Source organism: Chionomys nivalis, chromosome 6 (assembly GCF_950005125.1).
Source record: "Chionomys nivalis chromosome 6, mChiNiv1.1, whole genome shotgun sequence".
In the NCBI taxonomy this organism is placed as follows: domain Eukaryota; kingdom Metazoa; phylum Chordata; class Mammalia; order Rodentia; family Cricetidae; genus Chionomys; species Chionomys nivalis.
Window position 1 is genome coordinate 97,367,346 of NC_080091.1, and position 26,693 is coordinate 97,394,038.

General features: G+C 42.6%; 1 protein-coding gene across 1 annotated transcript in view; it reads right to left on the reverse strand.

The window, feature by feature from the left end:
- Positions 1–26,693, reverse strand: part of Fras1 (Fraser extracellular matrix complex subunit 1) — a 350,600-nt gene that overhangs the window by 246,439 nt on the left and 77,468 nt on the right. The window contains exon 2 of the mRNA XM_057772897.1: positions 3,878–3,985. Coding sequence (XP_057628880.1) covers positions 3,878–3,985 — 108 coding nt within the window. The remainder of the gene's footprint in view (positions 1–3,877; positions 3,986–26,693) is intronic.

A 26,693-nucleotide genomic window follows, 5' to 3' on the forward strand; every position in this document is an offset into this window, starting at 1 on the left:
CATTGTACCCACCCCTGGCTCTTTTGTCCATTCCTAGAGAACAGGATGATTTTCCTACCTCCACTCCACTCCTGCTCCACGCTCTGGAGCCTACTCCGTCCTTCTCTACACAGCACTCTCTTCTTTAAACCTTCATCAAGTTCTGCTGACTTACCCTACATATACATTTAACTCGACATTTCCTCTTGATCCCTACACTACCAATGCTGCAGTCTATGTATTTGTTCTCTCCCCTGGGCTGGTCTCGTCGCCTCTGGATTGACATCCTCACTTATAATGTTATATATTAACCCCCCAAAAAAACAGAAAAGTCCTTCTAAAAAGAAACTTGGATATTTCATTCATGCATGACAATGCCACTAGACTATATCATCTTAAAAATTAAGCTCTGCACTACCTCGTACAAGTTCAAACTCCTCTATAATGTAGGACTATTCTCCAGCCTCATCTTTCATTCGTTCTCCTATACATCATTCAAAAGTATTGACTGAGTACCTACTGCGGTCAGGTATGATTGCAGGTATTAAGGAAATGCAGTGACTAAAAGAGACAGTACAGAAGAAATTGATAAAATATAATGTGTTCGATAGTAATGAGTGTCAATAAAAAGAGAGGATGTATGGAAGAATAATTGAAATGTATGCTAGGTGGTGGAGAGTTGAAATTTTTAATAGAATAGCATTCAGGCAAGACTTAAAGAAAGTGAAGAATTAAGCCATGAATTAACGCATAGACATGCATTATGTTATGCTAACACACACACACACACGGTATCCATGATACATTATGTATGCTCACACACACACACATATACTCACAAGGTATCCATGCATCATACATGCTACTGCTGTGGGAATTTTCCACTTTGCTGTTCCCACTAAGAGTTTTTTCCTCAGGTGTGCATGGACAGGGGAGAGGATGCACATGTACAAGCGTGTGTGTGTGTGTGCACGCATGTGCGTGTGCGTGTGTGTGTGTGTGTGTGTGTTGTGTTTATCCAGGGAGCAGTACTGAGGCTCAATATCTAAAGCAAACTGAACAAGAGAAAGGCTAACAGATGATTAATTAAACACAATGGCAGTATGAAGTACATTGTGAGTAGTTATTCTAATTGGGAAGGGAAGTCACTGGAGGGGTTTAAAGAGGGGAGCAACATGAGCAGGCTTCAACTTTCATAGCATCATTCTGGCTACTATGTGACTGCTGCCATGAAAAGGGGAGGTTCAGAATCAGCCAAACCAGTTAAGGGGGTGCTGTGGGAAGCTGGGAAAAGGCCTGTCCTGTGTGTGAGAAGAGAAAGCATACCTAGGATGCACGGGTTGGAAAGGAAGAGCTGGGGAATTTGCTGGGTGTGAGACGTGGGAGCAAGTGATGAATTCAGGGCAATTTAAGTTATCTGGCCTGAGGAGTTGGGAGGAGGGGTTTTCACAGTTGAGAAAAAGTAGGAACAAGAATCAGAAACTGTAAAAAGTCAGAGACTTGACATTAGCATTTAGGGGCCACATGCAATGCACATCAGAGCTACAACAACCTATCACAAAAGTAGTAAAGCCACTAAAGACAGAAACAGGTGAGGCTCCTGCGTCTCAATAAAACTTTATTTATGGACACAAAACATGGATTCCATACAATTTTTCTAAATTAGGGTCTTGGTACTTTAGTCATTTAAAAGATGTAAAATAATTTTTTTGTTTTACATATTTTTACATGTACATTCTGTATGTATGTGTGTGCATGTATGCATGTGTATAGAAGAGAAAGATACTTCTTTCAGAGGGCCTTTGTATTCCACTGTTCTTTGCTTGTTTGGTTGGTTGGTTTGCTTTTCATTTCGTTGGATTTTGTGTGTGTGTGTGTGTTCCTTTATTTAGAGACCACCCAGGCAGCTCAATAAGTGAAGCCCAGTGATCAAGAGAAGCTAAAAAGATTAAGCAGAGGGGCTGAATTTGGATTACCCTTGCCTTGGCCTCTCAAATGCAAAGACAGCCAGCAAGTTCCAAGGGTTCGCCTGTCTTCACCCTGACTATACACTCACACCACTATGTCCAGTTGTGGGTTTTGTTGTTTATTTAACTTGGATTCTGGATATGGAATCTGGAACCTCAAGCTTGTGAGAAAGCACTTTACTGACTTAGTTCTCTCCAGCCCATAATATTTTTAATTAACACAAAATAAGATGCAGCTGAATTTAGTTCACTGACCCCTGGTATAAAGGGCTTTAGGTCTGCATTCTTCAGATGACTTTTTCATGCATTTGTTGGCCCTCTGCACTCCCTTCGGGGTGTCTGCTTATTTCATTTTCCGTTTCTTGATTGTTCTTTTGCCATTACATTTTCCTAGTTCTACATTGATTCTGGCTATCACTCCCCAGGCAGATAAATAGCGGGCAAAGAGCTTCTCCAGTTTTACAGGAAATACCATAATTAACTCCATTACTTTTGACTATTAACATATGACAGCAAAAAATATTAAAAACTGAATTTAGTTTTCAACAGTACAATCCAAACTTTCTAACATTTAATTCAGGGTTTTTCTATAATAACATAATATTCCTGTGAAGTAGGAAAATGAATGATTTCTTAGAAATATTTGTTCCATATGATAGAAGAATCCATAGAAATAATATAATATTAGCAAACTTAAACATCTATGGACTCCCGGCTTCTGTGCTGGTTGGTTTTTGTCTACTTGACACAAACCTAGACACATCTAGAAAGAGGGAATCTTAATTGAGAAAATACCTCTCCATAAGACTGGCCTGCAGGTGAGTCTGTAGGCTATTAATTTGATTAATGGTTGGTGTGGGGGCCCAGTCCACTGTGGGTGGTGTCATCCCTGGATAGGCAGTCCTGGGGCATACGAAAGAAGGCAAACAAACCATGAAGAACAAGTCAGTAAGCAGCGCTCCTCCTTGGCCTCTGCTTCAGTTCCTGCCTCCAGGTTCCTGCCCTGACTTCAGTCAGTGGACTGTAAACTGACATATGTAAGCCAAATAAACCCTTTCCTCCCCAAGCTGCTTTTGATTATTGTATTTAATTACAGCAATAGGAAGCCTAACTATGTATAAAGCACATTTTCATTCTGATCTTAGGGAGAAAAAGAGAACTTTATTGCCATTAGAGGCAGAAAGAGTCAAGATTAATTGTTGGGGAAAGGGAATAGTCTAGCAAACCCAACTGTGCTTGTGAGACTGACAGAATGCTTTTCAAAGAAAATAATTGTTCTTCTCTGAAGAGTTCCAGTTTTTGCATTTAGAAGTTAAGCTTTTAAAAAATAGATTGACTCAAAAAGAGTCAGCAACCAGAAAACAGTTTCCCAACAAAATAGGTATACACTATTTTGAGCAGAAGAGAGAGAAAAGGGGTTAAGGGAGATGCCGGAGTCAGAGCTCTCCTGCTTCCCACGGGTCCGGCCGTGTAGCACGGCTGTCACCAGAGCCAAGCTCTTTCTGCAAACCCATCTTTAGAAATCCAGTCAATGGCGCAGAGAGAGTGACTGCTGTCAACGGCTCCGGCACCCGTCAGAACCAGGTAAAATCCCTGAGCTGCAGTTTATTAACTGCATAGTCATGGCTAACTGCTAAAAGTCCCCAGGCTTTACCTTTCTCACCGTGAAGTGGGAAAAGACACTAATCTCCCATCATACTAAAGGAAGTGACATTTTTAAAACCTTTAACCACGGGCTTTGCCAAGAATATGTGGTCAATAAATGAAAATGAAGATATTCTTACCTGAGGAAAACTAAAATTTTCTATTTCGTTTCCTTTAGCTTCCAATTAGAGACTGGAATCGATGCAAAAATGTGACCAAAAAGATTTAGAAACTTGATCATTTGCTGACTTTACCAGTAAGTTTAGGCTACAATTAGGGAACCATACCTTCGCAAAGGCACACCGAGGGTTTTTGCAAACAACAGGTTTGCAGATCACAATATCATCATGGCAACGACAGTTCTGGCATGAATCAGGCTTCCAAATTGTTGCATCCTGCAAAGAAGCAGAAGCTCTGAGTTAAAAACTGATCAGTGAAGGTCTGCAACTCTCAGAGGCAGCACCATCAAGAGCCCATGTCCCGGGCGTTTAAAAAGGCAAAAGAAAGTCACGGGTACACCACGCACAGAACATGCTGGGCACTGATTAAACCCCAAGTGGCAATAAAAGCATGTAATCCATTTCACAACAGTCAGCCCACGTAGCCAAAGACAAGGGCATTCAGCAGAGAGCTGTCGATACCCAGAGTAAAAACTATTGATTGGCCTGAAACCTCAGGAGGACACGCGGCTGGCAGCCTTGAAGTTTCTTTATATGCTGCTAACTAGCAGAAACCACCCGAGTCGACTGAACAGACAATGACACTTTAGAGTACTAGCCAGCATCCAAAAATCAAGATTTCCCACTAACTACTAAAAGCGTGGCTAAGTCCATCTTGCTAGTTCTCTGCTGGTCCATATTCAGTGTTTACCAGTGACGAGGAGGCTGCGAGGGGCGGCACAATGTTTTAAGAGAGATCCACCAACACATGCATTGGACGGCTGCCGCCTTTGTGCCTAGCTGTGCGCTGGAACACGGACACTCCTTACGCCCGAGTATGGATGGCATCCATGAGGATCTCACCATTCCTTTAATCAGGAATAGAAGGGAATTGGAGAAATAGAAACTGATGATCTAGAGCTGTTGTTCAACAATTTGGAAAGAAGAATAGAGTGATCATGAATAGAAGTGTATCTGGGCTGAGTTAAAAGTCTCAGAAATGTTTATAGTTCCTTGTCTTCCCTCATGCTAGATCCTTATTCCAAGTGGACTCATTTTAAAGTCACACTTGGCCCAGGTCTCACAGAGATGCTACAGAAATCTCTATCTGGCTGTTGAGAAGTGGCTCTGATGGAAGCAATGAGGAATGCAAATGACAAGGGATCCCAACACACGTTCCTGCTCTGCCTCTCCAACAGCCATACTGACCTGTTGGCTGCAGTTGAAACACTACCCTGCTTTAAGAACACTGTGTGAGTCTCTGTTTCGAAACTACTCTGGGGAGCATCTTTAGTTCCAACAGAACAAAATGCAGACACTCCATGGCCTTTCCCTATCGCCAAGGGCAGGCTGAGGCTCTCAGTCCCAGGCTGAGCCACTGGCTTCCCCTGATCTGGTCTCACATTCCTGCAGTTCCTGATCTGCTCTGACTTCTCCAAAACAAGCTCATGAAGCCAGCCTCCATCTCTGGGATGAATCCTTTTTGGCCATGGACCCTACCAGGGTTCAGCTACTCAACTACTCTTTGACCCCACTGTGTCTGTGAACACTAACACAATTTATAGCATTGATTGAAGCTCATGATTGCCTTGCTAGACAAGACTATAGGCCGCTTAAAGCATGAATTTCCCTTGGCCTGTCATACTAGAGATGCTTAAAGGACTAGACATTAGTTCATGGGTTGCTTGGGAAAGTCTTTTTTCCTTTTTTCCTTCTTTCCTTCCTAAACTTTCTCAGCCATATTTTCCTCTGCCAACCCATGGAAGTACTTGTCAATATATTAAGAGCCATTTCTAACCCCTTGAGAGCTACTGGAATTCCTGTATTACTTAGGTTAGGTTTTTGGATGAACTGAGTTGATGGTGGACGGTAAAGTCTATGTCTCAAAGTGGCTAGGCTACAGTCCCCTCCTCTTTGACCAAATGCTAATTTGTGTTACTGTGAAGGTACAGACGACCACAAATTTATACTCTTGTTTACTGGAGAGTAATACAAAAGATATACTTGTTCATTAGCGATCGCCTCTATAGTTTTGGATTTTGATCTTTTCCTGAGATAGAAAGGTACAGAATGGTGATCTCTGGAGATGCTAGGTGGTGGCAGAAGACCAGAGCTCTCAGTGAAACATGTCATCACAAGGGTCAACAACTAGGTGGCCATGATGTTCTGGGGCTTACCTTATTAATGACATTTTCAATTTATGTTTCTAATTTACTACTAGTCTGTCTTCTACAGATGAAACTGATGCATGCCATCAGCTGGTCTTGAAGCAAGAGACAACCTTCTGCAACATCAATGGGTCCCAACCAGCGGTTAGCCTTAGTTATAAACCTGAGGAGTGGTGGAAAGTGGGGAATTTGGTCTCAAGTTTGGCCTCAAGTCTCTAAACACAGAAATTGAGTTTCCAGTCAGATGACCTGCCTTACAGATTACTAAACCTGGTACTCACAACAACTGCACAGACCGATTACTTAGAATACAGCAATCTCCCCTTAATTCCGTTCACCATTAATTTAGTTCTTCTAGAAAATCATGACTAATAAAGCGACGTGTGCGGATTTGTGCTGGATAAGCACAATATCCCCCAGGAAAGCACTTTCAGTTCAAGGCTAAACTCATAAGCTCTGAGATTATGAACTAGGCTTTATATACGAGGGCCTCTCCACAGACATTTAAGAAACCAAACCTGGGCTGCAGAGATGACTCAGCCATTAAAGGTTAGGCTCACAACCAAAACTATAACAAAATACACATCAGACACAGAGTCACAGACCTGCAACCCTAGCACTTGGGAAATAAAGATAGAAGGAAAATGAGTTCATGGCCGGTCTCAGCTATGTAGAAGATTCAAGGCTATCCTGAGCTACACGAGACATTGTCTCTAGCAAAGCAAAATCCCAAATACAAATTATATATACATATATATATACATACATATATCACATATATACATATATACATACATATATGCATACATACATACACACTCACACGGATATGTATGTATACATACGTGTAGATTCTGGGCATGATGCCACATGTCTGTAATCCTAGCACTTTAAATTTGGAAGAAGAAGGATCACAGCCTGGGTGACAGAGTCACACCCTATCTAAAAATGGAAAGAGGAGAAAGAGAGGGAAGGAGGGGAGGAAGTGCTAATCCCGTGGGGCAGGGAAGTTGTGGTTGGTTTCCCCAACAGGTGACTTAGTCCTGGAAGGCTAAGCACTGTGCCTAGTCAGGCCCCACTCTATGCAGCTGGAACTATCACTATCAATCTTCTTTTATTTGCAGATGAGGAGATAGTTAAGGGACATCAATCCACTTGTCCAACTTCTCAAACTTCTTCGGCAACATGGGCACTTGGCTCTGAAACAGCTGCCTCTGTTCAAGGCTAATGTCACCCCTTGTTAACTGTGCATCTGTTCTCCAGAGAAGGGTTCTAAGTCCCAGGTTCCTCATCTTCAAAGCAGAGTTGCAAAGGCACGATAAATAAAGTTGCCGCGAGGATAACACGAGATGATGTATGATCCATATTTGATACTTAGCAAGAGACTATGAATTTTCTTCTCTCTGAATGCTTTATAGTATGTTGTAGGCACCCAGCACCTATCTCTGAGAGGTTCATTTTCCCAGAATGAGTGTGGTCCCACCAGCAAAAGCTCGGTCTTTCCATCTCCTCATCTCTGTTCTACACAAGTAAGAGCTAAATCTAAAACTAGTATGTGACTGGCACCCTAGCATTCAGACAACTAAGAGCGCTGTAGCAGGAGGCAGGCATGAGTCTGGAGGTGGAAGGGTTTTTTGTTGCCTTTATTGGCGGTTCCTATTTGTTCGCTCATTTGTTTCGAGAACCAAGAGTATAATTGAATACGGTGTCACCAATATTTGGATGGGGCTCCAAGTGTTACACTGTACATTAGCCACGGCTCTTTCTGAAGTGAGAGATGCTTAGGTAGATGGTGAAAGCAAATTCCCAGACATCTATTGGTTTTCAGGGGGGTTGGTTTGGTTTTTATTTTTAATATTATAATACAATTACAATATTTCACCCTTCCTTTCCTCCTTCCATACCCTCTTTTCAATTTACAGACTTTTCTTTCATTTTTATTCCATGCATATATATATATATACATACATACATACATATATATTCCTAAATACAACATTTTGTTTAGTTTGTATAATGTTGCTAGTATGTATGTTTTCAGGGCTAGCCATTTTGGCACTGGACAACTAACCAGTGAGTTCTACCCTGGGGAAGGCCATAAAGGTGAAGTTTTGTTGCTTTTAATGCCTTTCTTTTAGAATGTTCTTTACTGGCAGTTACTGGACAAATATGAGACATGCTCACAAGGCTATCAAGTTAAGCACAGAAAACATTCTCTCAACAATTACAATCCCTGCCCCTATGCACTTCAATGTGTCTTGCTCTCAGATGTCAGAGCATGTAGACCATGTTTCGGGAACCCCCATGGAATGTCTGAAAAAGGAGTGAGCTACTGCACACACAGCCAGAAGGCGACCAAATCTGCCCCTATCCTCACGACTGCATCCCCAGTGCAATAGAGAACACACTGGAAATTTTTTTGTTGTTTGTTTCTTCATGTTAGAGCAATGTATCCAGGGTTCATGTTTCTGCATTTAACACTTCCCAGAGATCACTAAAAGATGTCCAATAGTTTCTATTGCCGCTAGAGAGGTTTTGAGAGGACCTAGGTGAGTGGGAAGCTGGGCTACGCTAGCCTGAGCCAATCTTCCTTTAACTCAGCCTGTGAACGGCCATACCAGTGTGAGCTGCTTCGTGCTGACTGAAGGGGAAGCAGGCATCTGCCTTCATTCCTGAAGAAATAACATTCCACAACAGACTCCAAGTTCTTCTCCATGCTCTGCCATTTTCACACTGACTCTGCCTTGCTAACAATCCACAATACCCACGCCACAGAAGTTAGCTGGCTGAACCTAAACAGGTCCTCCTAAAATACACGAAGACTTCACATTCGTTCACAAAACCATAACTTGTCCTTACACAAATTCAGAGGGGAGATTGCTCTGGAGCTAGAAAACTTGCCTGACTCCCATTTCCTAGCTGCCCAGCAGAGTACAGTCTTCCCAAAGCCAGATCTCATTATCAGCTTTCTCTCTGCAGGCCCCTTCCACGTAGCGCATTTCGTGAACATCAGCTTAAGCAGTAAATAAGCCTAAATGACGGCGTGTCTTTATGAGATTATCCACCTGAATTCCGATGTTCTGCTTGGGTTGGGCGAGCTCCCAAAACAACATTTAACTGAGGACGCTCCTAAACCCCACAGCGCTGACTATCACTTCGCTGGTATCTAACTGTGCTTGAAGAAACTATTTCTTCATCTAAGCACTGGACCTGTCAAAGTACTTCCTCGTATTAATGTCCTCATGGATGTAAATAATATATGGGTAATTTTAAATAAAATAAGCCTTTCCCAAGGCTGGAATAGATAGCCATATATTTTTCAGGCCTAAAACTTTACGAATCAATTTCTATGGTCCCATAAAATTGGTTTATGAAGGTAGGGGTGCAGGAAGTCCTCAGCAGCTTCCAACTTTGGATAAAGTCATAAAACCCGAAGGAATAACATTGTAAAGGAAGTTTTACAGATTTTTCCATGTTACTACTACAATTACATCACCTTATAATCCTCTCTTCAAATCTGACACGCTCTACAAGAGAAGCATTCTTTAGCCTCAGATTACAGACTAGAGAACTATATCAGGACAAACCTAAAAAGCAGCAGAAGATATGTGCTCAAAGGGTGTCAGTGATTTTAGTAATAGGTGAATCACGTATTTCTATCACCATATATTATACTGCCACGTGGCTCTGGAGTAGGGAAACAGTACTTGCTTAGCACATGCAAAGCCCTAAGATGGACTGATCATTGGCACTTGGCGGGGGGTGGGGGGGAATCACACATAATTCATTAATTTGGTTAAGTATTGAACATTTGAGTAGTGCTGAAAATAAATAATGAATATATCCCTCGTTAGTACTCAAGTTTGTGAAGGCGAATTATTTAAAGCATTCTAAAGATCAATATATCAACTGTCAACATAAATTTTCTTTCACTGGAATAGTATAATAACCCCACTATAATGACCGATTAATTAATCTCATTTTTAAAATAAAACGAAAAACTGCATAAAGCGCTCTCTAAAATCTGTGCTTTTAAGTTACAAAACAGTATCTAGAATGTGATTGTTTTGCAGGAAAATGTATTTACTAGCATAGAAAGAAATGTTTGGGTGTGGGGCACAGTGATTTTTCTTCTTTTGCTTCTTTATTTTACTTGTATTTTCTCTTCCTTCAAAAAATAAATTACATAATTTATGGGATCTTTCATGCAAAGTTACTTCTAAAATATAAGGTGGAAGAGCGCGCGCGCGTGTGTGTGTGTGTGTGTGTGTGTGTGTTTGCGCACACGTGCGCATTCGTGCATGTATTCTTTTCTTCCTGCCAATCCTTGGCCCAAGTAGACCCCTGAATGTGCAGTTGAACTGGGAGTAGTGGCACTTAGACAGAATCCCTTACCAAATACATAACAGTGGGCAATTCATCGAACTCTCCTAACGCTAGCTACAAACCTTGTTATACTCAATCAGTTTAAAGATTAACTGTGCTCCCTACGCGTCCCTCAAACAATGGGGGAAAGGCTGCATTCAATTCGGGTTCACACCTTCACTTCCACAAGTTCATTCCCTTGGCAAGTCTGGTTTCCAGGAAAGACAATCCATAAAAAAGAGTTCTTTGACCCAGCTCCAGTTCGGGCACAGAAGTAATGGTCCTTGCTTGTCAGGGAACCATAAAGAAACAAATCAATAACTTTCATAAGGTTATTTTAGAGTACAATTCTTCTCCCAAGTGCCCTTCCACAGACAGCTTAGATAAACAATGCCTTTTTCATTCGGTTTCATTTTAAAGTTCATGGAAAGCTCCTCACTCAGCCCCGAAGAGAAAGGAGAAGAGGGTAGTTATTGTCAACAAAAGCCATTAGATTCTCCATTTGAGAGGAATAAATACAAGTTAATACTACGGAAAACAAAATGGCAAACCACTTCTTCTTGGAAACCTATTTCCAAGGTTTGCTCCAAATCAGACCTGTTTACAGAGCATCTTTTTTTCACACCAAGGACCCAAGCAGCCCTACTTCTGCAATCTGAGATGAGAGGCCTATCACCAGATGTCTTAGAATGACAAAGTCAAAGCCATTCACTACAAGACTGAGCCAAGATGCAGAAACAACAGCAAGAAACACAGATGAAAAGATTGCTGTGTGTAACTGAAAATACGGTCATTCAAGAGGCCTCAAAGAGCCTCGCCAGCTAACATCATGTTCCTACAGGGATGGCTTGGACAAGCACTGGACCAAGGGATCAGACAAGGACAGAGGACAAGCTCACTCTAAGAGCCCTTAAGTCCCAGCTCTCCCACACTCTCCTACTCTTTTTTTAATTAATTAATTTATTTATTTATTAAAGATTTCTGCCTCCTCCCCACCACCACCTCCCATTTCCATCCCCCTCCCCCAATCAATCCCCCCTCCCTCGTCAGCACGAAGAGCAATCAGGGTTCCCTGCCCTGTGGGAAGTCCAAGGACCACCCACCTCCATCCCGGTTTAGTAAGGTGAGCATCCAAACTGTCTAGGCTCCCACAAAGCCAGTACGTGCAGTAGGATCAAAAACCCATTGCCATTGTTCTTGAGTTCTTAGTAGTCCTCATTGTCCGCTATGTTCAGCGAGTCCGGTTTTATCCCATGCTTTTTCAGACCCAGGCCAGCTGGCATTGGCGAGTTCCCGATAGAACATCCCCATTGTCTCAGTGTGTGGGTGCACCCCTCGTGGTCCTGAGTTTCTTGCTCGTGCTCTCTCTCCTTCTGCTCCTGATTTGGACCTTGAGATTTCAGTCCTGTGCTCCAATGTGGGTCTCTGTCTCTGTTTCCTTTCATCGCCTGATGAAGTTTAATATTCAGGAGGATACCTATGCCTATATGTTTTTCTTTGGGTTCACCTTATTTAGCTTCTCTAGGATCACAAATTATAGGCTCAATGTCCTTTATTTATGGCTAGAAACCAAATATGAGTGAGTACATCCCATGTTCCTCTTTTTGGGTCTGGCTTACCTCACTCAGGATAGTGTTTTCTATTCTTGGGAATATACCCAAGAAATGCCTTATCATACAACAAAAGTACATGCTCAACTATATTCATAGCAGCATTGTTTGTAATAGCCAGAACCTGGAAACAACCTAGATGCCCTTCAATGGAAGAATGGATGAAGAAAGTATGGAATATATACATATTAGAGTACTACTCAGCAGTAAAAAACAATGACTTCTTGAATTTTGCATGAAAATGGACGAAAATAGAAAACACTCTCCTACTCTTGTGGAATGCTGGAACCAAGGCATTAGGACCCTCAATTTACAAGTGAAGGAATCAGCTATGGACAGGAGGCATCAAATGCTTGCCGGCTAGATCTGGACTCAAGCCATCCTTTCCCCACCTTATCCAGTATCGATAACAGTGCACTAGAACATCATAAATCACTCTTCAGGTACCATTCGCTGACTTTTAGAGATGAACAAGGGAGAGTCCCTGGGACAATGTTTTTAGAAAGGATGAAGGGGCTGTGATGTTTAAGTGACCCATGCTAGCCTAACTTCCACACAGACTCCAGACATTAGATACTGCTTTTTCCTGCCTTCTTAACAAAGTAGATGCCCCCCTGCCCTTGCCCAGCTCCTGCCTCTATCATGCTAGCAAAGCCCCTTCCTCTTCCAAAGAACTAAACCAGCTCTTGCCAATTCTGTTTGGCCAAGGACGAAATGAAGGAAGAGAGCACCCTCTGAGTAGTCCCAGATATTGTATTTATTTTTAAAACCTCATAACATAGTGGTTTTGTTTAATCATCATTTTTTTTTAGAAGGGATCACTGAGGCTCAGAGAGGGTGAGTCCTGCTTCTAAGGGAATTTAGTTACCTGCGTGGAAGCAATCACTGTGCCCACTTGACTCTAGAGATGCTGAGATTGTGTTCCCAGCACACATCTGTGTACACAGGGCTCACTCTACAAATTAACCTGGCTCGAGTGGCAGTAACCAATGGTAGTGTGGGGGAACATCAGGTACAAAAGCCCATTCAACAACTTGCCAGCTTGAGGACTTTGGACAAGTCCACCTTTTTCTGGGTCAATTGCTTCCAAGGCTGTAAAGATAAGGCTCACTCCAGTCACAGTGAGGATGAAAAGAGCTGATGTTCTTGGCAGAGCGGCTTGCCCATTGGAAGCATGAAACCAGCATGAGCTGTGACATAACACACATGCCACGACCACAATCACTTGATCGTGGTGTTTTTCTGTTAATGGCAGAGGAGGGTTTAGCGCTTAGGACTGTAGAGCACTCTCCCCTGGCATCTCTGGTGCCCAGTATAAGAGAACGAGATTTTCTTGTGGCCTCAGTGTTTAAACGATATTATAATCTTAAGTTCTGTCAAAACTGCTTCTGGAGAAGTACAGCCTGAAACAAAGTAGGTTATCTTTAAAATACAGAACAAAATTAAAAATCCAAATAATATGTCCTCGTTCTAAATTCTCAAAGCAACTGAACCCAGGCTTGCATCCACGGCCCCTGCGCTCCTTGCATCAAGCTTCCTGTTTGTTCTAGCACAATCTTATTACAGGGAAAGTCTGATCAGAGAGCCCTCCAATGACAAAATAACGTTCGTAAATTTCCAGAGATGCTAACCACAGTAAAATTTCTATTATGACTAGAAAGGCAGCCCCTGGTTTCCACTTCAATCCAGATGCTGGGAGACCGCACCACAGCCTCAGCTTGTAATTACTTCTTTCTCTCTATCAATTCAGCTCCCAAAGACGTCATTCCATATTCCTAAGGCAAACGTGCGGAGGGAGGGAAAGGAAACGTTCAAAATGTTTGCGAATGAAATTAAACTATAGCTATGCCATTATCTTCCATATTAAAAATTATTTAATTTTTTTGTCTTCCTTCTCTACTAGATTCTTATCATTCATTTTATAATTAGGTTTTTAGTTGTCCCTCTCCCTTCCCAAGAGGAAGGACAATTTCTTTTTATTCAGGCAGCTTTGGATTCCCACAGGGATAAAGCACAGCAGGCGCCTAATGTTTCTGAATGAGTTCACGGGTGGATTGAAGGATGGATGGGTGGATGTTCCTAGGAATAAAGAACTTTGTGATGGAGTTGCCGAAAAGCCACGCCTACAGGCCACAGCCTTTCATTCCCATAACTGACCTTCAGGAGCCTTGCTGCTGCCATAGCCTTTTTCAGTCCTTACCATTTGAGCTCTCACCTTCTAAACCTACGACTCAGTTAAGACCTTTGCTCTGGAGGAGCCCCTCCTACTCTGACTGAATGCCAAGTTGATGTTGTGTTCCAGCACGCCTGTGACATTGTCTGAAGCTGTTCTGTGTATCCTCAACAGCTGGCTTTTCCTCTGGCTAGCCCACTGCAGTAGCCCCAGCAACAGCTGGTTTTTCCTCTGGCTAGCCCACTGCAGTAGCCCCAGCAACAGCTGGTTTTTCCTCTGGCTAGCCCACTGCAGTAGCCCCAGAAACAGCTGGCTTTTCTTCTGGCTAGCCCACTGCAGCAGCCCCAGCAATAGCTGGATTTTCCTCTGGCTAGCCCACTGCAGAAGCCCCAGCTAGCCTGACCATCCATTGAGTTTGTATCTACATTCATGTTCGGCCAGGCCACAGAAACCCAACTAGTCTGTCTGTCTTCAACCAAATGAGTCTGAGGCTTCCTCACAATAACCCTCTCTTATCTCCATGTAAATCAAGACTCCTGAACAGGGGCTATGCTGCCCTGGGATACTTGAAAATCTGTTTGGCTACTGAACAGTGTGGTAAAAATGAAATTCAGAGAACACGGATGATAAATTCTAGATGTGATGTAAAAAGCAAGGCATTCATTCCCAAAGAAAAATGTCCCCTTTACACACGACTTTCAAAGGCCCCACAACATATTTATGTCAGTGAAAGCCACTACATAATTATCTGACTACATACCCTAATTCACTTTTAACATAAACACAAACACAAGTGAGTTATCAAATAGTAATAAACCAAATTAGCCAGAATGTAGCTCTCATCTAGTCAGGAAAAAAATTGTATCCTATTCTGTTAGAAAATTTGTGAAAATAATTAAAGATGATAGATACATACTTTATGTCTAACTAACAATTTCATTAGGTAACTAGAATCTATAAGCATACCTTTCAAATGCAGAGTTTTTTATTTGATTTGTAAGGTGTGTGTGTATGTGTGTGTGTGTGCACGCGCACATGTGAAGGAGGGTGCATATAAAATAAGAAAACTGCATAGAATCCCTTAGAGATGGAGTTTCAGGTGCTTCTAAACCACCTGACAAGGGCACTGGGAACTGACCTCTGCAAGAGCAGTATGTGCTCTTAACCCCGAGTCATCTCTCCAGCCTCCTATAGACACAACTAAATGGAATTTCTAGAATACAAAAAATCAAAACAAATGAAAATTTTTGTTTAGTGGAATACTAGTTATCACTAAAAACAAATGAGAATAGAAATCAGTAGGATATATCCAAACTGACACACAAAGAACAAAAAGGACAGGAAAAGGAAGGAGCATTAGAGGCTCGTGGAACATGTTACAAAGTTTACCACATGGGTTATCCACCTCTAAAGACAAGAAAACAGAACATGAAGAGAAAATTTTGTGGGAATAGGACCAAGAATTTTCTAAAATTGGAAGCCATAAATGCAAAATAAATAAGTAAATAAATATGTTATGGCTACCAAATAGAAAGAAAATAACACTTTGTATTATATCAGAGTAAGACCACTCTAAAATCCAAGAGCAAAGAAAACAATATTAAAAGTTTTAAAGGGTAAGGGAATTATCATCCAAAACAAAATGGAAACAAACTTCAAAAAATGGTGAAATTAGTAGAAATAAACCTTGAATAAGTAAAAACAATCAGAAACATAATTTCACTTCTTCATTTTTTTTATGTGTGTGTGAATTTACATGTATGGGCATACATGTGCCCAAATGCACATGTGAAGTCAAAGGACAATTTGGGGGAATCCATTTTCCTGGTCCCAAAGATCAAACTCAGCTCAATCAGATATGAAAGATGACACCTTTAACCTCCGAGCAGTTTCATCAGAGTCAAGGTAAAATTTTATACCCAACAAAAATATCCTTCAAAGCACTGTGGAATAAAGACATTTTAAATAATAAACAAAACCTATGAAAATTTGACTCCTGGAACCCCAAGCTGGAAAAAAAAAAAAAAAGCACTCATGAAAATTCTTCAGTAGTTCTCAACCTGTGGGTCACGATTCCTTTAGGGGAGTCACATATCAGATATCCTGTATATAATGTATTTATATTACAATTCATAACAATAGCAAAATTATCATTATGAAGTAGCAACTAAAGTAAGTTTATGGTTGGGGGTCACCACAACATGAGGAACTGCATTAAAGGGTCATAGTACTAGGAAGGCTGAGAACCATTGATCTAGATGGAAATAGTTAAATAAGAAGAAATTCAGATAAATGCAAGTTACATATATGTATAATTCTAATGGATAATGGCTATACAAAACAAAGCACAGCAAACATCTTATGGGATTCAGAATATGTCTAACAACACAGTTCTGTGTATTGGAACTTACCAGGAAAAGGCAAATTAGATGTATTAGATAACACATTGAGACCTCTTGGCATAATGCCCAGCGCTCCCAGGCAGAGCCGAGGCCCTTCCAGGCCACCCTCACACCTGTCTGCACATTCCATGCGTGCTGCTCACTCGTCATGACCTGCCTCTCAGAGGGCCGTACACCCTTCATGGAGCATGCGCAGCCCCACACCACACACTGGTTCCTCCCTGGGCCTGCATTCACAATCATGTTCACTAACACAAATGTGAGGTGTGCTGTTGAGGATTCAGAGGGTGAAGCGTCCACTCTGGGCTCACTCACCCCATGTGGAAGGATACAAGTGCCCATAGTACGGGTTCCTACCAACTGACCTGCCATGGTTCACCTCTGAGTATTGTTACTACTGTCAGTTGATTTGTAATTAAAGCTGGAAAGCAAAGAAGGACGGCGGTCGGGGCCAAAAACAGATAATCAACTTTAATGAGCACCTAATCATCTCTACTGACTCTCCTCTGTTTTCCATGAAGCTACTCAGCTCTTGCCAGACAAGTCACCCTCCCTCATGAGGAACGAGTCTACAATACAGGCTTCTGTTCTCTATCAGTACTGTTCCCAAGAACACCCTGGCACCGACCACAGTTGGTACGTGAGCTTCGCATCTTCACTTCCAGGACTGTGGGTCCTGTACCCCACCCCCAACACCACCCCACTGCCTCCAACCCCTCTTCTCTACCAAGGCAGATTAACTGCCAGTTCTCATGAGAATGACATATTGACTAAGTACTCAAACCAAGTCATCCATTCCCTCAGTCAGCAAAATGCACACTGGTTATTCTCCAACAACACAAGGATGCATGACTGAGTTTGCTGCGAGCCTCCCTGTTTCCCGGGAACCACCGAAGTGAAGCGGGTGTCCAGTGTCTCTGAGGAAGACCCTCTCCGGCCTCTGCTGTTAAATTCAGAGCTAGAACCCAGAGCCAAGTGCACCTCTGGAACAATTACTGGCACCATCCACTCCCTGCCGAGAGAGCAGACGTGGCAGCTGAATAATGCGGCTTTCATTTTACATTTCTACTCCAATTAGCGGACAGCACCGGACAATTGGATGAATGAAACGAAATACAGAGGAAATAGAAATATCTCTGTGTGGTTTGCAGAGCTGTGCCTTCTGAACAATGATGGGATGAGAGGCACTGAAAATCAAATTAGGGAGCCCAGGGCAGCAGAAGGGCAGGCAGCAGAAACCCCACAGGTGGCACGGATGCGGTAAGTGGTGCAATGAGATATTTAAGCTTAACGCCCATCCCACCGACTGTTTGTGTTGCTAATGGCAAGAGAATTAAATTGCTGCCCCTGGACTTGCTCACTGCAGAGTCTAGCTGGGACTTATTAACTTTGCGCAGCTTACACATGTGAAAGCAAACATTCCCCCGAGAACGGCAGCGTCTCCCACACTGCCCTGCAGTCAACACTCGCACACAAGTTACTCTACGCTATGTCCCGGAGTGCTTAGAACTTGTTAGGCTTTTTAAAAGGGAGACAACGAGTTTGCAGAGGAGCTCACAGCACCTGTGACATGAAACACACGCAAGGGAAATGAATGAAGACCATCCAGTCGTCAGCAGGAACATGGGAACTTGGAATGACGCAACCATCAGGGTCATTTGACTGGGGCCACAATCCCAGGTGACTTCTTCAAGAGCAGTCTAGTGGACTCCACTGGTTCTGGCTCAAAAATTCTAATTACTCTCCCAAATTTGAGCAAAATGAACCAATGCCTCAGGGCTATGGAGAGGCCACACTGAACCAGGGCAAGGTTCCATGTCTCTGCCCCTCTCCTACCCCCTCTCATCCCCTTTCTTTCAGAAAGTACTCACGTAATCACAGCCACTCTATAGTCAAGAAATTCTACATGGCCATACTGTGGCTGAGCCAAAGAGGGCCAGTACCCTTACAGAATGCAATCAAAGACAAAGCATATATAAGAATTTGTTTCCTGGACTTCATCAAAAATATACCAGTCCAGTCTTTATCCCTGGGTTTTATGATTGACCATTAATATGAACTAAATCGTTTCTGTGGACCTTCTGCTAAAACTAACTCAGATGTAGGAAGGAAGAAGCCTTCATTTGCAATCAGGCTTTGTCCTGGTGGCTCATTTCACATTATTTCCAGGCACAGCACTGTTCAACACACACTGGAAACTTAACAAGGCGGCGCCACTACTCTCCAGGTGAGGAGAGAGTGGGCAGCGTAAGAACTGGAACGAGGCTGGGCAAGAATGAACATTAATCAGAAACAGACCACAGCCAAAGAGCACTAGGGAAACGAGGATCCCTCCCAAGACATACTAAAATGTTTACTTAGGAGCTAACGGATAACTCGTAAATGACCCCTTACTTACCTGCTCTGCATAAAAACAGAACATCTGCAAATTGTCAAAGTTTCTGATGCATATTCAAAAAAATCCTCTGGTAATTTTACTTCAACTATCAATTAATCAGACCAGGAGTTGTTTATCATGAGGTGAGTTTTTTGGGTACATATTGACAGCAAGTAAAGACATCTGGAAAGAGTGGTAAAGAAGGTGCAGAGACCACTGAAGACAGCACATGCATGCATGAGGTCCTGGCTTCAGTCTTCAGGACACTGAGGAAATATTTTTAACCTCTGTAATAAAATCTACATTCTGAATTTTAGCTAAAATAGATACCCATTCCTATATAATTTTTATAATAAATATGCTGATTTATTTGAGAGGAGGGGAGGGCAGAGATGCCAGTGCTTTTAAAATTCGCAATGTCCACAATAACAAGGTAATAAGAACTCCTAATAATATGACTAGGGTGAAGCTGATAAAAATCAATGGGCATACTGATCTCACAGCCTAGAGAATTTCCTGTCAGTTCCTATATTCTATCGCTTTGATAGTTCCTTCAATACAATACAATTCTAAATTTAAAAAAAAAAAAAACATAAGAAATGTGCTTAAGAACTTCCATTTGGTTTCTGAAAAAAAATATGCATATATATGATATACATATTTTCAAAGCACAGAAAAATTACCAGTACAGGTAAGAACAAGATCCTGGCTTACCATGTGGTAGACAACATTTTTATTTAACTACCTAACATGCCTCAACCAGACTTGGTGGGTCATTTGCTCTATCTGCTGCAAACACTCAACTTCAATGTTAACTTTGTCAAGATTGCAGAGAAAAAGCCACAAGGAGCATGTAAATAAATCTGCACAACTGTGCTCCAATCAACCTTTACTTGAGCACTGACATACGGTTTTCACGTGTCACGAAACCATCTGCTATTCTCTAGCTGTCTAAAAATATAAAACCACCTTCAGCTCGCCAGCCAGAGCCTGGATTTGACTCACAAAGCCATTCGGCATCGAAAAGGATGAGAACCTGTGAATGTAAAAAAAAGCCATTGTGGCACTCCAAAGGGATAGGCAAAGGCAGGAAAGGTCCCACTGACTTGTGGATAACAGGACAGGAGCCTTCGGGAGTTAATTATCTATTCCCATTCCACACTGCTCCTGCCCCCAGCTCTTGCCTGCTGATAAAATTGCAGCCACTCTTCCTGTCCTTGAGATGTTCTAAAAGATCTGGGACAAGCCAACTGTCATCCCCACTGTCAGCAAGAATGATCAGCCACCATTACGTGATTCCAGACCAAACGGGAAAGCCTCAGCGAGTGGCTACCTGCCTATCACACAGCAAAGCAATTCGTTTTCTGCCGAGGAAACAAAAGGGCTGAACTTTTGCCAATGCAAAGATCAATTGTGAAATTTACTGTCAATGGACTGGCAGCAAAAACAGGTCCAACAAAACGCTAAACACCAAGTTGGTAATAGCAAGGCAATGACTCAAACCTGACACCTCAAGCAAACCCCAGGGGAGGGTCAGCCCGCTCAAAGATGATGGCTCCTTCAGGACGAAACAGGTGACACGCAGATATCACGTGACTCCAGCTCGTTATTTAGACGCCTAATCAATTTAACCAGCAGGCTGGTCTTATGAAAATGGTTTTTTGTTTTGTTTTTAATTAAATCTGTGTGTCTCTATGTTTGTAGGTCTAGCTGTCTGTGTTTGTATGTCTGTCTCTGTGTGTAACTGTGTGTCTCTCTGTGTGTTTCTCTCAGCCTCTCCCTCTCCCTCCCTCTGGCATGTCTGTGTCTCTCTGCATGTATACATGCCACAGAGCTCAAGAGGAGGTCAGAGGACAGCCTAGGGTGTCAGTCCTTGCCTTCCATCCTGGTTGCAACAGGATCTTGTTCACGGCGCATGGATGAGCATCTGAAACACAAGTTTCCATCTTGGCACAGGGAGGCTGGGATTAGAGCGGTGGCATCCGACTGTATGCTGGTTCTGACCTTCCTGCTTGCACAGTAAGCACCTTACCCCTGAGACTCCCGCACTCACGTTAGGAGAGCCTCCTCTGCTGACATCAGTGTCATGTCATCACCCATGACGAGCTGCTGCTCCGTTGAAAAGAACGCGAGCAGGAAGATGTGTCGCCTCTGATTATATTCTCATTATTCATTCCACATGATTTCTTTTTCTTTTTTTAAAGTCTAATGTTTTGGTTTTCTAAAATAATGGATCTCTGGTGTGAAGTAAAACATACTTGTGAAGTTTCAAGTCGAATTCATTTGCTAATAGAAAGAAATGGCCTTAAATGAGAGAGAACTTCATTCTGGAGCAAGTGCGCAATTTACAGAGATAACAGATGTGTAACTAGGCATGGACTTGGTGGATGTGTTAACTGATGTTTAAAGCACAGGGAAAAATAAAATCATCTTCAGAGTGTCAAAGGGGAAACTCAGCAAAGGAATGTAATTACAAGAACCTCCTAAATTCTACCTGGACACAAAGCCCACAGTTAGGAAAAGGAACCCAGAAACACAGTGCTTCTTCTGGACAGATGAGAGTAATACATGATACAATTCTAAATTCACATTTTTGTGAATCAAAAGGGCAGATACAGAGTTTATTTTAATAATCATTTCTGTGGAATTTTCACGTTTTGCATGTTGAAAATCGCACAGAGAGAAGACAGAGTTCAGAATATTTTGAGTCACAGCAATCTCTATCACCTTCTCATGGGTCCTCCAAAGATACCCAATCCTATCACTTCCCACAGGCACAAATGAGTGACTCTGTGCTTGGAGAAATGCAGCATCACCATTGGCTTCAAAATCTCATGGAAGGCTGGTCTGACGGATCCTTGACTAACTGTAATTTCAACAGCACAACTAAACAACAGCAGATTAGCGATTCTATATCACCAGGACAAACGGCACTTAGACTCATTCTAAGAGCAAGGTCGGCCGGGCGCCATACAGCAGACAACACTCACGTGGAGGTGAGTCACTTCTGGTTCCTGCCACCCTCATTCAGAGCTACAATGTTCACACTCACATGCAGGTAAGTCACTTCTGGTTCCTGCCACCCTAGCTCAGTGCTGCAATGCTCACACTCACAGGGAGGTAAATCACTTCTGGTTTCAGCCACCCTGAATCAGTGCTCAATGCTCACTCTCAATGGAGGTGAGTCACTTCTGGTTCCTGCCACCCTGGCTCAGTGCTGCAATGCTCACACTCACGTGGGGGTGAGTCACTTCCGGTTCCAGCCACCCTGACTCCATAGTACAACAGTCACATCAATGTCTGCGAAAATTACCAGCTACTCATCTAAAGTCAGAATACATCTTAGAAAAGAGCACGTATGACTATATATTCCAGATACTCTTTACAGAAGTCTCAACCTTCTGTGATGAAAAGTAGGGCTTGGAGCAATGCCATGAGCTATAAAAAAACAAAAACAAAAACCACCCTTCTGTAACCGCCCCCTTGTTCCTGTATCTCCAGAATAAAGTTTTTCATACATCAACAGAAGGCGAGCACCCACGATGGACAGTCGTGACATTTCCTTCAGCAAAATATGTATTTACACACAACTGCTTTGGTTCCCTCCTGAAGGGAGACAGCGGCTGACAATGGCTTTTGTCTACTGAACTGGGGCTGATCACCTGACACAGAACCTGGTAAAATTTCTCAAGAAAATGACTGTGTTGACAGGGACAATAGATTCTGAAGACACCGAGAAACCGCCTACAGAGGTAACAAAATAAACAGAGAGCAGGCAGGCAAGACGAGGGTGATGAGGAAGAAAGGAACCCTCTGTCACCATGTCTCTCAGCTGACCCTGGCCCCTTACCCTCACTGCCTCCTGGGTGTATATTCAGTGGCTGCTCTCAGAGGAGCCCTCTTCTGAATGTAACTCCAAATCTTTCTCACTTCCCCTCCGCTATCTCTATCCTCCCAGCCCCCTTCACAGAATAAGACATCCATCCTGCCCCGCCCTTGAGAATTCCACCATAACTCTTTTACCCCACAGGCTTGGTTTCTCTGAAGAACCCTGAATACATTGAGTTAAATGCCAATGGATTCTCGATGATCTGAAAGGTTGAAAGTCTTCCTCTAGATCTCCCATGCCCACGACCACTGTTCCAGCCCCAAGCTTTCTCCGTCACATCCGGCCACAATGGGCTTCTATTAGCTCCCACCGTGAGTGGTCTCCCATGGCCACAGCTACTTCCCTTCTCTGATACAGTTTCTCTATTCATCAGACTCAGTCCTCTTGTGCTTATGATTTCATTCTCTCTTCTGTGACTTTCAACTTCCCCGCTAGACATAGGCTCCATCATTCACCATTATGGCTTCCAGGTTGCCTTCATGACATAAGAAGCAACTGCTTATGTCTGACTGCGTCTGATAGGAAAATCCACAGATCAGGAACCAGACCTGCTGCATTTATTGATGAACTGCAGCGTCCACAACCAGACCTATTTGGTCAATGAGAGAATGATCTACATTCCTCTCCCTTTCCATCAATTTCTCTTTCCTGTCTCAATGAAGGCTCTCAAGAGCTGTATCATTCACCAAAGTGCACACTTGTTGGCTCATTTGTACAATTGTTCCCTTGTGTATCCATCTATTCACCAATCTGGTGATAAATTGAGGACATATATTGAGAAACTACTATGTTCAAACCGTGGAGAAGAATGCAGGTAATAAAGGATAGGCTGCCCTTCTGCACGCTGACTACACATACAGAGAAGAACAGCTACTTTAATCTGTTGTTAACTTCTGTACAGACGTGAACCAGGTGTCTGTGGGAATCCATTGAGCCAATTAGCTTTTGGGGGTCTGGGCCTTCAGGCATGGTCTGAGGTGCTACATGTCCACTGAGAAGCTGCAGGAGAAAGCATACTCACTCTTTTCCTCTGGCTCTCGCTTAGCATGAGGGAAGCCCCAGGGCAGCGGAGAGCCCATGCAGGATGAGCGCGGCGCCTGCCCTTCCTCTGTGTTTGTGTGTTGTTCCCGCCGCAAACCCTTAATGAGTCGGAATTTAGTAACCTCGGTGTGATGATGCAATAGATACCTCCAAAGATGGGAATGTATTCTGGAATGTCAAGGATTTTATGGAAAAGAACCACTTTTTATTCCCCTCAACTTAATTTTACTACATTTAATCATCCACTTGTTTAATAAGTACCTGCCGAGCACACACTGTGTCTAGGGTAGTCATAGTGACGGCAAGTCTCACAGCAGGCCAAGAGAAGAAAGACCTAAGACATCGGTGATGATATGCTATTGTAGGTCCTCAGTGACCTTAGGCTAGGAGGGATGAAATGAGTGGGAACTAAAAGCAACCAAATTCCAGACAAAGCAAAGGGGCTCACCTAAAAAGACACATTTTATACACCCCCATGTTCATAGCAACATTATTCCCCACACTCAAACTGTGTGAGCAACCCGCGTGCCACTGACAGACAAGCAGGCAAACGAAATGGATCTGCACAAACAATGGGACAGCATCACCACCTTACAGAGGAAAGGAACGTGGACGTAGGTCATAGGATTGAAAGATTTTGAGAGTATAAAAATCACTAAAAGAAGCTGTTCACAAAAGGTCAAATATTGTGGAATTCCACTTATATGAAATACCATAGAGAACAGGGGGTAAAAAGGATGGGGGCTTCCAGGCTTTGGGGAAGGAGGAATCATTCAGGGGATGAGGAATGTCAGTCTGCAAGACGAAAATGCTGTGAGCTGAGATAATAACATGAACAATATGTGATTAAGAAAAAATAATGGGATGTTATGCATATTGTCCAAGGAAAACTTTCAAATATATAGACCAGGGTAAAACTTAAAATTAAGCCCAGGTAAGACAGTGACAGGAGCATCCCAGACCTCTGTTGCCCATCCCTTGAAGTCTAGCATCCAGAAAAACACTGCAAACTTCAATTCACTGCTTGGAAAATGGGAGAGGGGACATACTTGTTACACCATCATCAATCTTAAGGAACATGGCTATGATCGTATGTCATAATGGCCAGGAGGAAAGACTTTGTCCCCTAATTCCATGGCAAAGGCTTCTCAGTTCATTCAAGGGCTAGCAATGTCTGCTGGGTGAGGGCAGATGGATTAAAATAAAGCGCTACACTAGCATACAATATAAGATTGCTTCCAAGGTTATGAATGGAAAAAATAATTGGTCTTGGCACAAGCAACCTATTGGTTCAACGAAATTTCCTGCTGTAAAATCAAAAACATTTTTTTTCCACCAGAGGTCCTTGTGAGGTACCCACAAGGAGCACCATTTTTATTAGTGTGTGTGGCAGGACATGGACAATGACGGATACACTTCCAGTTTTCCCAGCATTTTCAATGGGGAGGATGGAGTTAGAGATGGAGATACGTATTGGTAGTAGGAGAACATTGGTCTGATAGGCACTAAGGCTTTGAGTTTGGTCCTCGGCACCAGAAGGAAGTGGGAGGAGGGGACTAGATGAAACGAGAGTGGCAAACGTTAATAATTTCTGAAGTAAGTTGAAGGGTGCATGAGGTTCATTACATTATTCTCTCGGTTTTGTGGGTGCTTAAAATTTTCTATAATAAACAATCAGTGATTTAAAATTTGTCCGTGTAGCAAAACAATTTATGACAGGCTTGTGGATGACTTCGAGACAGTCACAGAATTTAGATTACTCCGAACCTATCAAGAGACCATAAAATTAAGCAAGATTTATTACCAATAGAATGTGACAGTGTCTTTGCCTAAACAAATCTAAGAGCAATGAACAGGTGAGGAAAGAGAGCTAAATTTAATAAAGAAAATATCTTTAGCCTTGCATTCCTCTGCTTTTTCAACTAAATTAATCCTGCCTACACAGGAAGACACAGCAGAAAACAGACCCAATTCTGACTAGGTTCCAGTTCTGTGTAAAACCCATGGGGGCCCTTAAGAACTATTCATAAGAAGGTTCCCTACTTGGAAAAAGCACCTACAAAGTGAGACTAAATTTTGAACTAGGGCCAGGCAGTGGTGGCGCACGCCTTTAATCTCAGCATTTGGGAGGCAGAGGCAGGAATCTCTGTGAGTTCAAGGCCAGCATGATCTACAAGAGCTAGTTCTAGGACAGGTTCAAAGTTGCAGAGAAACCCTATCTTAAAAAACGAAGAAAAGAAAATTGAACTAGGGACAGGCATAACGACCTGTAAAAACTGACCAAAACCAGGGGGAATTTTCCCTAGGTCAAGAAGAATATTTACTAAGTGTGTGCCTACCTACTTTTGCTTCTCTGGGGTTTACATATTTGATACAGAAGCCAAAAAGAAGTTTGAAAGTCCATCTCCTTCCATCATTTATATTATCTATAGTCTGTACCTTTTAATGATATTTATCCTGGTTACAAAAGTTCAATGGACTTATTCTAGAAAACTTGAACAGTATTACATGAAAAAGATGCCAAGAACCACGCTTCCTATTTTGCTTTCCTTCCAGTATACATTATAGGGACAAACAAAAAAGAACTAAGATCCCAACCAAACTGAAAAAAAAAAAAAATCGTCTGTCCCTGGCCATTTGAACCAATAACAAAACGATAGAAGGGACCCATGAGGTTTTGCAGTCATGCCAACTGTAGGTCACTCAGAGACAGGAAGAAGAAGAACATGCCAAGGTCTTTCCTTTCTCTTGGCACGCAGATGTAATAAGCTTTCTTGACCACATAATGCCTGAGAGATAGCAGCTAGCAAGGACCTTGGTTCTTCAAAACTGGCACCACACTCTTGGCACGGTAGGACCCTCAGCTCTCTCTGTGACGGATGAAAGCATCCCTCCTCCGACTTTTTAACTGCCAGGAATG